Raw genomic sequence first — 15,967 nt, forward strand, 5'->3', positions numbered from 1 at the left:
AGAAACAAAGGAACACAGCAAGATATTTTATTTCAAGAATAAAAATCCAAGATACGCAACTGCCCACAGAAACTGAAGTCCACAGAGAAAGCTGGCATGTATGTGTGTATTCACATTAATACAGTGCATAGTCCATTTTGTCATATCAATTTTGTACTGGTTTTCTATTGATTATGAACCAGACACACTGGATAAAGACTCGCCAACATGGTGACTGTTTCTGCCACGTGAGTATTTTCCATATCCCTAAGTACCCTTACAGCTGGAAAACAAAGCTCCTTTAGAAATTCTTAAGTATGCTAAAACTTCATCAGAACCTACCCTTCTAATTACACAGCCTACTCCAAAACAAAGCTCTTTGTTCTCTGATAGTCCCCATAAGCCAGTTTGTACAGTTCCCCACATTTTAAACTTGCTGTTCACTGGGTTACAGATTCTTCAAATGATGTGAAAATGCAAATACAAAGCCTGAATGATAAATAAAAGAGTACAGTTTGCAACAGTAAAGAGTTAACAACTAACATGCAAATGCTAAACAAGGCTACTGTATAAGATAACAACGCATATAAATCTGAGGGCAGAGATACAAGTCCAGAGAAAAGGGAAGGGAAGGATAACAGCAGTTTATTTAGTAACTTTGGGAACCGGAAGGCATAAATACAAAATGCTAGCCCGACCACTGAGGTATTAGCAGTGCAATTAAAAACCAGACTTACATTCTGAACAGGTGTCCAAGTTGTAATTTGTTAAAAAAGCGATATTCAATTAGGAACTACTGCATTCTTCCAATTCAATATTGTTTTCTTTGTGGTTAAGTGTAACTCTCAAACACCACTTAGTCTTTCATTTTTTAACCTTGTAAGAGAATGAGCCGAGTGTGTCCTATTTAAATAGGTAATTTATCTAGAGCTTTACATGTTCTGGATCTAAAATACACAGCGAAGCAATTCACGACAAAGGTTGCCACCTTTTTTTTACCTCTACAAAAATATTAAGCGGTGTTGTTATAAAACACAGCAAGCTTTCAGCACAATTAAAAACAGAAGAAAAGACTCTGTCCCCTTTTTTATCCCTACTGACTCTTCCAGTTTCAGATCTCCTGTAGAAACCTAAGTTGTGATATCTGCATGGGCGGCGATAAGCATGAAACCTTAATCATAGCCAAGTAACTGCCGTCCCTTCTTCCTCTGCTCCACAGTGACTCCAAGCAACTGCTACAGCTCTGTGCACTGAAGCAATCTCACTCCTCACTATCATTTCTTGCTCAAGATCTAAGTTATATTCAGTTTCCAATAACAACACCACGGTAATGTAACATTAAATGCAAACAAATCCTGAGTTCTCCAGCTCTCAAGTGGAGAATTACCTTTCTGTTCTCTTTTGAGCTGCTCAAGCTAAATAAATAAAGGGGCTAATATAAATTTTTGGTAACTATTTACATTTGGACAAATCATCACATCCAAGTCTTGCTTTCATGAACTATACCCCCAACCATCTGAATTCCAGTTAACCTGGACACTGGCCATATACACCAAGTATCAGTTCTGGCTGGGACACTTCAGCCCAGCACGATTTTAAATAGAAAAGCAGCAATTAAACTCTAGAGAATGAGATCTTCATATGATCAAGTACAGAAGCTGAGTTTACTAAAGAAATGACTGACAGCAGTTTTAAGAATATGGGTAGAATTTTGATCTTTGTTTTGAATTGTCATTTCCACACACCCACCTTAATTCCTGTGTTGTATTTTTTGTTTAAATCAGTGTTTGCAAATTACATTAAAAATTAGGAATATAAAACTAAGTGAGATGGGAAACATCAAATCAGAAATGAATCAGTTCTCAAAAGGCCTCCACTTTGAATAGTTGTGTTTACCTCCTACAAATTACAAATTTAATGGCAGAAGCTGTTAGGGTCAGAAGCAAGTAGTAAACAGAAATATATGAAAAATATGAAAAATACACTTGAATATAATTTCTTTACATAAAAAAGCAACAAGGTTTGTAATTAGTGGCATACAAAAATCATTTATCATAACAAGTACATATTCAAATATATATACTAACAAAAAATAATTTTTGAAACAATTTCCTTTCCCCTCAGCTGGCTGATTTCAATACTCAAAATGACTCGAATCTCAAATCAACAGTACTGCATGTTCCTGGCTTGGGACATGGGTAAGCATGGAATTTATTTAACTTATCCACCCGTTTTAGTTGCATTTCGAAAGAGCATCTCACCAGCAGCTTCTCAGTAACACTGGCAAATAAGATTTCCCTCCTCTTCCTCTTTCCCTTCACTCTCCCTCCTTGCCACAGATAAGAGAGCTGATATGCAGTATGCCCATTCCTTTCTTTGGTAGGACCCAGTTCAGTGTGAGTTCCATTGACCAACACTACTTATCTGCCTTACTGTTCTCATAGTTGATCTGCATCCCACCTGTTATCTATAACTGGATGTAACAATTATGAACATTTTGAGGAAAGCATTATTTTCACAAGACACAGAACAATGCACCTTGACACTGAGTAATTATTACAGGTGTTACTGTGGTAATTACTTATAAATGTCACTATCTATACAAAAAATAGCAAGTAGGAAGTGAAACAATCAACGAAATAACATAACTTTCTAATATCTAGCTGAAAGTAAACCTGAGTCCATATATCTGAAATGACCCATTATATCCCAAATAGGATATATTTCCCTCTCAGTTCTCTTCTATAGGAACTAGTATTTAATTCTTCGTATTACTTCTTTCTGCAGAAAGGTTAATGTACAAGGGAAAGAGAAGCACCTATTGTCCTAAATGAAGGAGGGGAGAATCTTGTTCTAATTTTCTCATAGTCCATACTATCTTTCTTTATTTTTTGAAAGGAAAACTATATGATTACTTGAGAAAATAACTTATTCCATAAACATTTTGATGAATGACATAAATGTATTTCAGTAACAGAATAAATAAAAAAATAAAGCTCATACTGCAGAGTTCAACCAGGGCATACGTAGCACAGATATCAGTTCACAACAAGACACATAAAACACAATGGAGAAGGTGAGTGAAAGCAGTAAATACCATACATATCAATCCTTTTAAATGAACTGGTATGAGTTTCCACAGCATTTGTATTTTAGTGGGTTGATTTTTATTTTTATTTTTTTTTATTCCCACAAATAAGTCTCTTACATAGGATCACTTTCCTTACCTTCGTGTTGGCGCATGCTTTCCCCTTCTTATAGTCCTTATGGCTGCCCCTTTTATCCAATTTGGCCCACAAGGCTTTGGCTTTCCAGTAATTTAGCTTGGACTTGAGTTTGTGATAGAAAGAACGGTAGTCCTTGGGCTTTAGTTCTAAGTAGTCACAGAGCTCCTGGAAAGCCTTGAGAGTCCCTTTGCACGTTGAAGCCTGGACAAATCTGTCGAAGAGAACGTGAGCCTGGTTCACCTTCTCGTTCTTACTCTCCTCCATGCTTCACGCTCGGCAGCTGCCCTGCAGGGCAGCTGTTCTCTTCCAGTCTGCCAGATTTCCCAGTGTTGCTCTGCTGAGCCACTTTCACCTCTGGCTTACAAGCATTATTAACCTATAAAATAAAAAGAAAAAAAATGTAACTGAGTTTGCTCTTTTTTTTTTTTAATTTCCAAAATTATCTCTGTGTATGAGCTGAGGTCCAGATTCTCAGTAACGAGTATAGCAAGCATCAGTCCTAAATAAGTTAACTAAGCTATACCCCAGGCAGTCCTGCCGAGCTGACTGAAGCACAGCCTCTCTTCAGACACTGGGACACGTCTTTTCTATCAGAGCACAAAATACTTTAACCGAGCCATACAACCTGTGAGTTTGAAGGCCTGCCTCTGTGCCCTGCCATAACAAAAACGATGATGGTACTGCAGTGCTAGAATGAGGTTAAACCTTAGAGCAATCAAATGCTTAAGATGTCAAGACTGGAAAAAAATGCCGGCCTGTGCTGCATCAAGCAGTATAAATATCTCTCCACCTAGAGCCCATGAGGACATTTCCTGTATCAGTAAGCAAGTAGCCCAGGAGAGAAATGGGGCTGTAGTACTATCCGTGTGGGGTTCTCAGGCTCCTTCCTCTGTGGTTTTCAACACTGTTTGATATGCAGATCCCCACATTTCAGGTGGTAGCTGGGATCCCTGGCAGATGAAATACGCTGACGAGAAGTTTGCTACTCTTAGTTGCTTTCCTGGGATCCCACAGAAGTACAGAATTGTTTAGAAGACAAACAACAATTTTCTTTAAAGAAAAGCTATTCCACTTTATATATATAATAAATCTTTCTTTCTTTTATACACATACACATATGAACGCGTACATACAAACAAGGTATAAACAATTACTCTAAGAAAGAATATCTGTTTATCTTCAGGTAGGACGGTAGCATGGGAACATATGCTGGAACTGTGGAAAGGAAAACAGTTTTGAGGTACGTTTTCCTTTGTTTTTTTAGCAAAGGGCATTAAGGTAAAAAAGGAAGTATGTAGACTCGGATAAAAGCTTTTAGATTCTCACCAGCTCTTTTCCCGCTTCCAGCAGACAGGAAGCCAAGGCAAACATTACAGCTCATGTCTCTCTTCCCCTCCGCCAGGACAGCCCTACAGCAGTTTATGTGGGCACTCCTGCTTCCCAGCCAATTGCTGGGAAGCCAATTGCATCTATTGCTTACATTTACAAATAGCAAAAGAGACCCAGAAACCCTTACATACATCCCTAAATTGTTTGGTATTAGAAATAAAATTCAAAGTTCCTGCAGAAGCCACAGCATAACGACAAGTCATACCACTCAGTGTATTTCTGACTTTATTAGGACGGCTGCCTTAGAGGACTCAGCACAGACGAGGATGTTTTCCTACATAGCAGATGGACATTGATGCTGTCCAAGCAGTACTGCTCACTAAGCAGTACGGAATTAACTTCTTTCCTTACTTTTAATCTTAACTTCACTACCAAGCATGCTTCAGGCTTGCACCTAAGGGGGACCACCATGCTTTGGTACTTTAAGCCTGCACCTCCTGTTCCCAAGAATGCTATAAAGAGCCCTAAAAAATCTCCTCTTATGTTGAAGCAGCAATTTCAGTGCATCGGATAATGGAGAGGAAATAAAATACTTACAGTCTAAATCCATACACCACATTTACCAGCACAGTCCTTCAAGTATTCTGCTCATTTCCCCCACCCCTGACACTCTTACCACCCAAAACCTCTACAGCAGCACTTCAGATGACTGATACAGCACTTCTTAAGAATAACCCTCAGAAACTGCACAGCCTAAATGCAGCTCAGTGCCAATTTAAGCCGGTTGGTCCACAGACCATTACTGATACACCCAGATGCAAGGACAGCCTGAGTCTCATTTCCTGCTCTTCCTCCTGTTGTGTTGTATTGAATCCTGTAGTATTTTCAAAAAAGGAGCGAAGTGACACTGATTCTGCACTGTGCAGAGAGATCTGTGAATTAAAACCCAGCCTTCTGTCACCACAGGAACTCAGTGCTTTGTGTTCAAGGCTGGCCAAGTCAGGAGAGACCTGCAAAAGCAGGTCACATTGTGAAGCACAACCAGAGCAGCACATTAATTTTGCTGTTCTGCTTACATCCCATCTCACACTGGCTGTTAGGTAAGTTATGCCCACGGGTCAAATACAGAGGCTTCAGTCACTGTAATTAGTCACTCCTCAAAACTCTGCATTCCTGATGTATACACCCAAAGCCCTCAGAACCTGTGAGCAACATGTCAGAGAGCATGGAAATTACAGGAGGCAAAGCAAGGGCAGGCAGGAATTATTTGCCACGTTTCCAGGGTATTTGTGTGCCTTGCTGGCCCTGCTGCAAGTCTGCAGCATCCTGCATGTTTTGTCTCGAGGCAGCTGATTGCTGACTCAGAAGCTCTGCAAATCCCTTGGCTGAAGCGCTGGGAAAGAAAGACAAAGTCTGTGAAAAAATGCATGCAAAAGCAGCGTTCATGTTGCTATTTACAATAATAGCAAGGGGTTGTTACTGACTCATGGCTGAAAGTACGCTCAGGATCTCTGCTCCTGAGCAGGATAAAAGAACCCAATGAAGAACAGAAACAAAGGATGAATAATTCCAGGTGGTGCTTCCTTCCCCTTCCTGCAGTCACCACAGGCACATGAATATTTTACCAAACACATGCATGATAAAGAAAGATGCCTGCAAAACTCACCCCAACTTGTATCAAATGGAAGAAATAGGGAAGGATTTTGCAAGTGATGCACGCTGCGATTTTGGTTATACAAATTCAAATTCCTGCAGTGCTGCAAATCCTATATCCCGAATACATACCTCCTGTACAGGAATCATCCTCCCACATTTTCAATCCGGATTTCGTTAAAAGTGCTCACTTAACTAATGTTTTGGGCCTGGAAAAGTTTAATATTTTGGTATGGGAATGTATTTTCCAGCATTCTTCTACTTTTTTTTTTCCAGCAGTAACTATTGACTTAATTCCATCTAAACTCACAGATTGTTCTTTCTGGCTCAAAACAGCATTTTGAGCAAATAAAACATTCGCCACTTCTGATGGAGAGATCTTTTGAGCGCCATGCCACTATTTTTCTACATTTTGATTATTTCACAGCTAGGCAAACAGTGCAGATGCACAAACCTCTGAGGGGCTAGTGATCAATAAACTACAGTATTGTATGAAATCTAAATGACTGATAGCTCCAAGAGCCCCAATTTCCATTGATTTCATCCTTTCCATAGTATTTCCAATTGCCCAGCAACATCCCCTGCCCCTGTCTCCCCTCTGTGGCCCCTTACCTTCTGCCTAAGACTCAGTAAAGTGCTCTGGAAACTCTGAGATTAGTGTAGTACCACAGCCAGTACACACTTGCAACTTGGCTAGCAAAAGCCTAAGAACAGATTACTGCTAAGCTATGCTGCAGACAGTGGGGACACCTATTTTTGTCTCTCTCTCCCCTACCCAGCCACCAGTTTTCTTGTAGGAAATGAATTACCTTCAAGACTTTTATTCCCTGTCAAATCTGGATGAAATGGTTCAGAAGTTATTAAGGATGAACTGAAAAGCAGATGGACAAATGACTGAATCCTGTAAGCCTCCCCTCTGTAGGAAACCACACTAACAAAAGTCTTTATTTCAGCAAATGAAGGAGCCCTGCTTTCGTTTCCAGGATTTGATTTATTTATACTTTTGGCTAAAACTGAAGAAATGGTCTTTGCTACAGTGTGCTGATCACATTGTAAGTGATCCCAAATAACAAGAAGTGCAGGCTTAGGTTGGCTGTAAGGGCTGGGGAACAGATGGCAAAAAGAGGACAACTTTGACAAGAAAAGATAAAAAGCATTGGCAATTATTTTAGCTCCGTATCATGCAGACAAGAAATGGGAAAGCAGGAGGACAAAAGGGTGGGGCTGCCATTGTGTGCAGCTTCCCTTTTAGACCAGATGGAAAAAAGAAATGTCAGTACCACACACAGTCAAGTTTGAAGACGGTATTTAGATCTGCTCTCACTCATAACACTCAAGTAAATACAGCGGACAAGGAATGTTTGCTGTTTATGCACCCATCAAAACCAGGTTTGAGGAGCTTCTGCACACCATGTGGGGATGAATCCCATCTTTCTGCTTTCTAACTCCGCCAAGCTAGAGCAAAAGTGGGAGAAAGAGGGACCAGATGTGAACTTGTTGCTAACACAAGAATCCATTCCTCATAAGACAATCAAAGTACATATACAAACAGGTCACGGATTGTCACAGAGAAAGCTCAACTCAGTAATAATTTGAAAAGAAATTCAAGTTATATCAAAGAACATGGAAACAAACACAGAGGCATCTACAGATATTTGGTTCCCAAATTGACATCAATGTACTGAATAAAAATACGTAGATTGTTCATTCTTAATCCTTTCTTAAGTGCCATAAAGTGTTTACTGAGACATCAGAACTACAAAATAAGATCTTTTATCTACATAAATTCAACGAATGTACTACTCTGCTGCTCTGTCATACACTGCTCTTTGATCAAATCAGGGTCCCTATAGGAAGTGAACATCAGCATCCAAAAATGAGGCCAAATAACAGATCAGATGTCGTCTTTTCTTCCTTTGATAAAAAATAATGCCCCAGAATGTTTCACTTGGGATTTTCTTCCGGTGTTTGGGGAAAAGCTGCTTATCTTAAGCATTGGAAGTGTTATGTATTTGACCATTTTAGGCAGTTTCCTTGAATTATAAAGCAAAAACTCCACAGACAATAAAAGAAGAAAGAAAAAAGCATGATACCATAGAATAGGAAGAGGTAACTGCCCCTTTATTACATGGTAAAGGAATGATAGGCCATCTGGATGGCTGTCATGCTGTACAACAGACCTCAAGAATGACTAGCTTAGAGTTCCTGAATATACCCATGACACAGCCACATACCAGGGAGACCCCTCATAGCACAAGTCTTCACATGGGGCCAACAGTAACCAATGCAGTATTCCTTCTCATCTAGAACCAACTTGTTAACTGCATGCTTGAGAAGCTGAGGACATCCAAGGCGTACCTTGGAACAGCACCATTCTGTAAAGAACTGCGTTGCTACCCATAAATAAAATTTATTTCCCAAAAGAAGAGTTTATTACTTGTACCTAGAATCAAAACCGTGAGGACAAACTTTTTGGAATGTGTCTATTAGGGCGCATTATATGGGCAACTTTCCCTTTAAAAGCCTTCCAAAACCCCAAGACATCAGGCAGCAAAGGCTGCATTTGTTATCTGCATGGTGAAGTTCACGCATATCCTACAAAGTCTATTAAGTTCTTCCTGGTACAGACGCTACCATGATAGCGCACTAAAGACATGCAGCTACGCATCATCATCACTGTTCCATACACCATACGGCAACAAGGTGCTCAGTGACAAGCCTACTGCTCTGGGAGGAAGGCAGCACTCCCTTCCAAAACATTTCTTCACAATTACTTCTTGGAGCACCTGCTACAGCACAGTGCCAGCTTCTGCTTTCACCTCCTCCCAGATTCTACCACAGTAAATACTGGAGGATGCTAACCCTACCAAAGGACTCGCCCCCATCTCACAGTTTGCCACATCTTCCTTGCCTCAGAAACCTTAGGAACTAATCCTGTAAGTGCAACGCTTCCCTTTACAAGTCTCCCAAACTCCCAAACGCTCGACAGCAAAGGCTTCATTTGTTACCTGCATGGTGAAATTCATGCATCTCTCACAAACTCCAGGGAGAAAACAGGAGCCCTCAAAACACAGATCCTCGTGTTTCAGTACAGGGAGCCCTCAGTGTACATACATGCCCATAAGACCATGCCTCACACCTGTAGGAAGTCAGACCATTGGTATTTTCTGATGAGCCATACATACATAACTTGTAAGTCAAGTATACAATCAGTTCGCACTAGGTGAGGGAGATCTTAGTGCTGGGCTGAAACACCTGGAGGCTTCTTACTCCACCTCTTACTAGGTAAGGAGGTTGGATGCCATTCCTTCATTTGAACCGCCTTGAAGCTGATCTTGATGTTACCTTTCAACATGGAAAATCATCCTGAAGTTAGTTCTATCTAGTTTGCAAGCTGGACTTTACTCCTGGAGTTCTTCAAATGCTATCTGAGGACAGCTCCAATATAAAAAAAAGCCCTGTAAGAAATGACTGGAATGACACTTTCACAATACTTTATGATTCCAAATTGAGAAAAAAACCAAATCAGTTGGCTTAGCACAGCCAGACATAAAAGCTTTTGACATCATACAGGGTACAGATTTTCATCTTTCTAAGCCAACATGCTATGGCATTTTATTGTGGTTTTCACAAAAGCTGTACTGAAATCAGAGGAAAAAAAGCACTGTTCTGACCCAACTAGAAAGTTAAAGCAGAATGAAGACTGGAGGCTACACATGCACTGTAGAGACCTCTGCAGCCCAGCAATACAACTCCTCTGACATTTTCAGGTTCTGCCAGCACTCTGATCACCCCAAGCTATCCCATGGCATGGTGGAACAAACAAAGCCCAGAATTTGAAAAACATAAGAGATTTCACAAAAGAAACTAACTATCTAATAAAACTCACTTTTTTTCTTTTTTTTTTTTTTTAATTATATGAATGAAGGTCAGACCTGTCTGAATGTTTTACCAAAACAAGCTGCAACAATCACAAAAGATAATGTAGGAAAAAATCAACGTGGACAAAAAGACAGATACATGTGATCTGCAAGTAACAAGAGGGAAAAAATTACTGTCCTTTAAGGAGCTCATCAAATGTTTCATATGAAATCTAGAAAGCAAAAAAGCCTAACTTCTAATGCAGTACGTGCTTGCACTACAGAAGCTCATGCCTCCAATTACAAGCGCTTGTCTCCGCCTATGTGCTTCAGATCTTCCTTTCATCATCTAATTCTGCATATACAGGCAGGTAAAGGTTACTCATCACAAAGAAGCACATGGTCCAATCTTGGCTGAACTTAACAAAGTCACCTTCATTTGGGTCACCAAGGGAGACATCTTAACATTCAGAAGCAAACTGAAATTCGTCATTTCTGTCAGCATTTATTCCAGTCAAAGCAGGTGGCTGCCTGGACTTCTAACTCCAAGGCTCCCTCCCCAGGGGTATGGTAAATACCAGACTCTCACAGTCCAAAGAACAAATATTCCAGTTACAGACCTTAAAAATGTACATGGAAAAGCAAGTTTCGTGTGTGCTGCTTCCAACTTTCAGCTATTATAGAAGTGGAAAAAAGGAAAGTGGTTTCTTGAAGGGGGAGAAAGGAGATATAAAACAGGATTAAAAGATTCCTAATTCCAAACTATACACATACTCAACTAGCTAAGGCATCACAAATAAAGCATATTGCACAGGGCAGTTCAAATGGATATTTAATAGATCTATCTCGTGTTTCTGCAGAGGAATACTGTATATAGAAAGCAGATCTACTTAAAAATTTTTGAGTTGTTTTTCTAAAGTAGACATTGCAAGACTATTTGGGGAGCCAAGAAACCTATATGAAGACATTTGAATAAAAAAGCCATAGAAAATTCTCCAACCCACAAACCACTTCATTTAGAGGCTGCTGAACTTTATAAACAAAACAAACCTCAATGCTTATTCTATGAAAAGCCCAGGAAGGGTTGGGACCATGCTATAACCCGTGGGTGCAACCTTAGCCTTTATAATTGCTAGGTAAAATATACACAGAAAGCTCAGAAAACACCCAAGGAATTGGACCTTAAACCCAGACCCTGCCTCCTTTCGCTGACTGAATAGATCCAAGAGCAACACCTCAAGGGCTCAGCTGCAGAACAGGACCAGACTTCACTCACTGCATGCCTTCGCTTGTCACTTAGTGTTGGTCTATCCAGCACTCTCCATCGCAGACATACGTCTCTATCTGCCACTGCCCCCAGCACACACACTGCCAGCAAACCCAAGCTCCATCAGCCAGGCCAACTCCCTCTGCTTTCGTTGCTGCCAAAGAAAATCACGCCGCACGATATCTTGTACCCTACTTATTAGCCCAGCTCAGGACATTCAGTTTTCCTCTTTCCTTAAAAGTTGTGCATGAAAATGCATGCTGTGTAGTCCCCCTACGTATCTAAACCAGAAATGGCAGTCAAGGAACTTGATCCAGAGAAGGTGAAGCAGGTTGCTTCTTGATACTCCACAGGCCACCACAAGTCTCCTTTGTCCTTACATGTTAATTAGTCATTAATATTAGACCATAATATACTGTTAAGCAATTTCACTTTATTTTGCAAAAGCAGAGTTACATACCTCAGCAAGAGCAAGCCTGGCTGAAAAGAGACTGAATGGGACACAGAACAGGATTTGAAGGGAAGTAGGAAGAGACTCAATGATCTTTAGTGGATCCCTTCCAACTCAGATATACTATGATTCTATGAACTGCTCCCAGCAGTTTCACTGCAGAGTTAACACCTATATTCATGATGGAACTCACTTGTGCATGGGGCTTCTAGGCAACAAAGAAGATACTGAATATCTTCAATGAACACGGTGATAAATCCCAATTCATTAGACCACAGGAAGAGAAGAGAAACACACACACACAAATCCCATAGCATTTATTTCAAAAATGAGATCCTTCCACCAAGCTCCCATTTACAGGTCCCACAAACATCTTCTATCAGGTCTCCTGAGCTGAATTCTTATAGATTAAAAAAAAAAAAACAAACCTCTATCAAACCCTTTCCTCAAGGCATTTCATTTCTGTACTTATAGCTTGGAGTTCTTGATTTGAGAGTACCTTAGAATGAGTTTAAGATACTTTTCTTGACAACCCTAGTCATGTAAATCTTTCCTCTTCTAAAGGTAACAACAGCCAACGCTTTGCACTCTGGTACACACCACCACCTCTAATCACAACAACAGTAAATATTAGATTATTAATAAAATCAACACAAACTCCAACCCCTAGCAGCTAATAAATTTCACTGCAAGACTGTCAAGCAACAACTGATCAAATCAAATGCCCCATTACACAATCCTGGGTCTAACCCATCATTCATTTTCTTCACAGGTAACAGGAAAGCTTTTACCAGGAGACAGGAAAAGTTGTAAGCAAAAACTTAACTGGCATTTTGGCTGCTCTATCACAAATAGGCAGAATCAAGAAGTTACATTTTCTCACGCTACAAAACATACCAAAACTTCCACAGGTAATCCCGATTATAGGTGGAGTTCAGAGCATAGCAAAAGCAAAACTGAGAGTGTTGAGCCTTCTGTTCTTGACATAAGTTAGCTCCATTTGTACATACTGTTACATAGCTTAAAAATAGTAACCACGCAGTATGTTCCCCACTTGGCTGGACATTTGACTCTCAGTAAATGCTGAACCAGTTTCAATTGGCCAGATAACGATTCCCCTCAAGCCCCCAAACGCACAAGAGATGCCTCTCTCAGCAAACACAGTGCCAAGCTCAATGCCTAGAGCAAATGAAAATCTGTTAGGAAATCAGTTACAGAGGAAAGAGGAGGAGGCGGTTTTGTGATTTGCTCTCCTCTCCCTGAGGCTTTGGCAAGCAGAGTTTCTGAAATAAGATGGCACTCATCATTTCCAGAGGCAAACATTACCAGTCTGCTCAAATACAGCTGCACTGGTGGGGACATGAAAAGACTTGGTATGAATTAGTCAGAGATTTAATCCAATCTAAGTGTAAGGATGCCATTCAGCAGAATTTGTTCCTAGCAGTGAGCACACATAAAAGCTTCTCTTTGCCTTTCATCCTCAAGGACTTTCTATCTAGTCTTTTTTAATTCCATCCTTCTTTGGATGAAGGCCATTCCTCTGCAAGGGTATCTGGGGGTCTGAGGCAGATATCCTTAGCTGAACTTCCCAGCTATCCTGCAGAGATAGGTGAGGGCATAAGCATCCATTTCACTTACTGCAGTTCTGAGAGATCCCATCAAGGGAGCTACAGTGCCTTTTTGTGCAAGACATCTACACACATCACTTTACCAGCCCACCATTACAGGTCACAGAGAAATATCTGCAGTTAAACAATTTCTGTCCAGTGTGCTCTGACAGCCCCTAGGCCCTGTGCTATGCCACTGTGCTCTCTGCAGGCTGGAATTTGTCTTACGGGGAATTCCAGGATCTTCACTGACAGACAATTCAATTCTGGACTTTGGGCTCGAGCTGAAGAATTTCCATAATTCCTCATTTTGTAATCTTCCATCTGGTATTTGAGCACCAGCCAGACGGGTCTTTTTTCAAAATGCTTTTAAATGCAGCAAGAAAGGGCACAAGAGACCGAAAGCAACAGTGATGACTCTTTCAGGAAGAAACACCAAGAAGTTGCCGCCAACTTAGGTAGTAACTTCAGAATCAGAAAGTACATTTAAGAAGAAAAAAACTGAAGTTAAGAAATACTTCCGTCACGTTTTTTTTTTCAGCTGCTGCCTTCAGGCTCAGTCTGCTGCTGACTGATAGCACAGCACAGCTCTGCAAACATGGGGAGACCAGCAGCTGTGGCAGGATGTCAGTGTGAAGCAGCTTCTTTCATGGAAGCCTGCTCAGCGCTCCTATACAACCTTCCACACGGTTACTAAAAGGTCCATTCCAGATAGAGCAGCCTGAGGCTTTCAACATTCGGAAACCCCTCTCTCTACAGCTGCTCACCAGTAGTAAACAATTCAGTATTTGTATATTCATCATTAGTTACACTGATGCTTACACTGCTATCAAGAAGGGCAGCTTTTGTCCAACGCGAAGACTGAAGTAATGTAAAGAATTTATTCCTAATTAGATTGGAAACCACCACTGCAATTTGAATCACAGAATCATTAGGGTTGGAAAGGCCTCTAAGATCATCCAGTCTAACCACCAACCCAATCACCACCATGCCCACTAACCATGTCCCTCAGTGCCACATTTGCACAGTGTTTGAGCACCTCCAGGGTCAGTGACACCACCACCTGCCTGGGCAGCCTGTGCCAGTGCACCACTGCTCTTTTGAAGAATAAATTTTCCCTAATGTCCAATCTGAACTTCTCCTAGTGCAACCTGGGCCCATTCCCTCTCCTATCACTATTATCTGACAGAAGAGGCAGACCCTCACCTTGCTACAGCCCCCTTTCAGGTTGTTGTAGAGAGCATTTGATAACATGACTATTTCTCATATCTACTGTAAGGGAAGAAAGATGCCAGGGAAGCTCAACAGTTTTAGGCAAATGGAAGGGTTCAGCATCTGAGCCAGAATCAAAGTCCTTGGGCAATACACCCCTTCACCAGATCAGTACAGTATGGGTGGTGTGGTCTCAAATCCAGTGGCCATCTGTCTCTGGAAACGCTCCTGCACCCTGTCCCAAGCCACATACTTTCACCCCTTTTCTTGCCCTCACACTGGTGATTCTCTGTCCTTGGGGTGACCCAGAGCACAAGATAGGTCTGCAGAAAAAAAAAACCCAAAATTATTAGTTCTAAACCAGCATATTGAAGGATCAAATGAGCCCAAATCCCATTGGGAAAGAGAGGAAGTGGTAGCTGTCATTATAGAGAAAGAGAAACATCCCTTGTATCATGATATCCTTGATATTTCTATGCTCCCAGTCTCCCGTATCTCTCCCCATGTATACAGCTGTTTGTGTCCCAGACAGGACTGTGCAGTAATTGGGTTTGAGGTGGGAGAGTTTAGGTTTTTTGCTATTTCTTTTTGCAAGGAGATGCACGTAATGTGATGAAGGACTATTGCTGTAATTTGGCCAGGTAGGTTCTCTAATATTAGGTTCTCATATTAGGATGAACATTGCATGGTTTTGCCCCTTTCCTGATATTTCATTAATTTTATTTGTACATTCTAGTTTTCTACAGAATATACAGTTAAAAATGAAGTTAGTCCCAAAAAAGGGCCACCACATCCCCCATTTGCTAAAAAACATGAACACTGCCTATCCCCCCCACCCTAGCTCCTTCCTCCTCCAACTACAATTTGCTCCTTTTTGTTCCAGAGGCAGATGCTCTGATATGGTACAGTATTCAGGCTCAGCACCACTCCTTTTCCCAGCTGAACAGCATCAAGGATAAGCAGTCTTTCATGTATAGGGCCTTCAGTTTTATGTTATGCAAGTATGATGCATTCAGTGGAATACACAATGCCCCAGTACAGGCTATTAATGTTTCACAGTGCATTTGTTAGCGATGGGAGCAGAGCCACATTCACCTCTAAGCGAGCTTCTTGGGGGATTCAAGACATGGGAAATCAGCTAACCTCGAGTCCTAACTACAGGAACAAGTAGAAACACTCCCAGGGCCATCAAACACCATCTGGACAAAGTGGAAAAGAAGCAAGTATGATATTTGGCTGCAGCACACTTTCCAAAGAAAATGTAATGTTAACTTCACTGGTTAGGAGACTGATAAAAAGGCTCAACTGAAAGTGCACGCAGTTCTTTCTCACAAAGAGGTACAGGAGGAGCATTCAGCTCATCAAGCTAACAACAATGGTGT

The 15,967-nt window shown here is 41.0% G+C and overlaps 1 protein-coding gene across 15 annotated transcripts in view; it reads right to left on the reverse strand.

The window, feature by feature from the left end:
- MICAL3 (microtubule associated monooxygenase, calponin and LIM domain containing 3) overlaps positions 1-15,967 on the reverse strand; it is a 144,643-nt gene that overhangs the window by 101,354 nt on the left and 27,322 nt on the right. For 12 of the 15 annotated variants that reach the window (XM_042889563.1, XM_042889574.1, XM_042889572.1 and 9 more), the window contains exons 1-2: positions 12,664-12,761; positions 3,207-3,582 (exon numbers count right to left, since the gene is read on the reverse strand). In XM_042889563.1, coding sequence (XP_042745497.1) covers positions 3,207-3,470 — 264 coding nt within the window. In that variant the 5' untranslated portion in view covers positions 3,471-3,582; positions 12,664-12,761. Of the gene's footprint in view, positions 1-3,206; positions 3,583-12,663; positions 12,762-15,967 lie in introns of those variants that run through there. The other 3 variants (XM_042889562.1, XM_042889577.1, XM_042889575.1) reach the window with 1 other exon arrangement.

Source organism: Lagopus leucura, unplaced genomic scaffold (genome assembly GCF_019238085.1).
Source record: "Lagopus leucura isolate 7727_CA_CO unplaced genomic scaffold, USGS_WTPT01 Super-Scaffold_100159, whole genome shotgun sequence".
Lineage (NCBI taxonomy): Eukaryota > Metazoa > Chordata > Aves > Galliformes > Phasianidae > Lagopus > Lagopus leucura.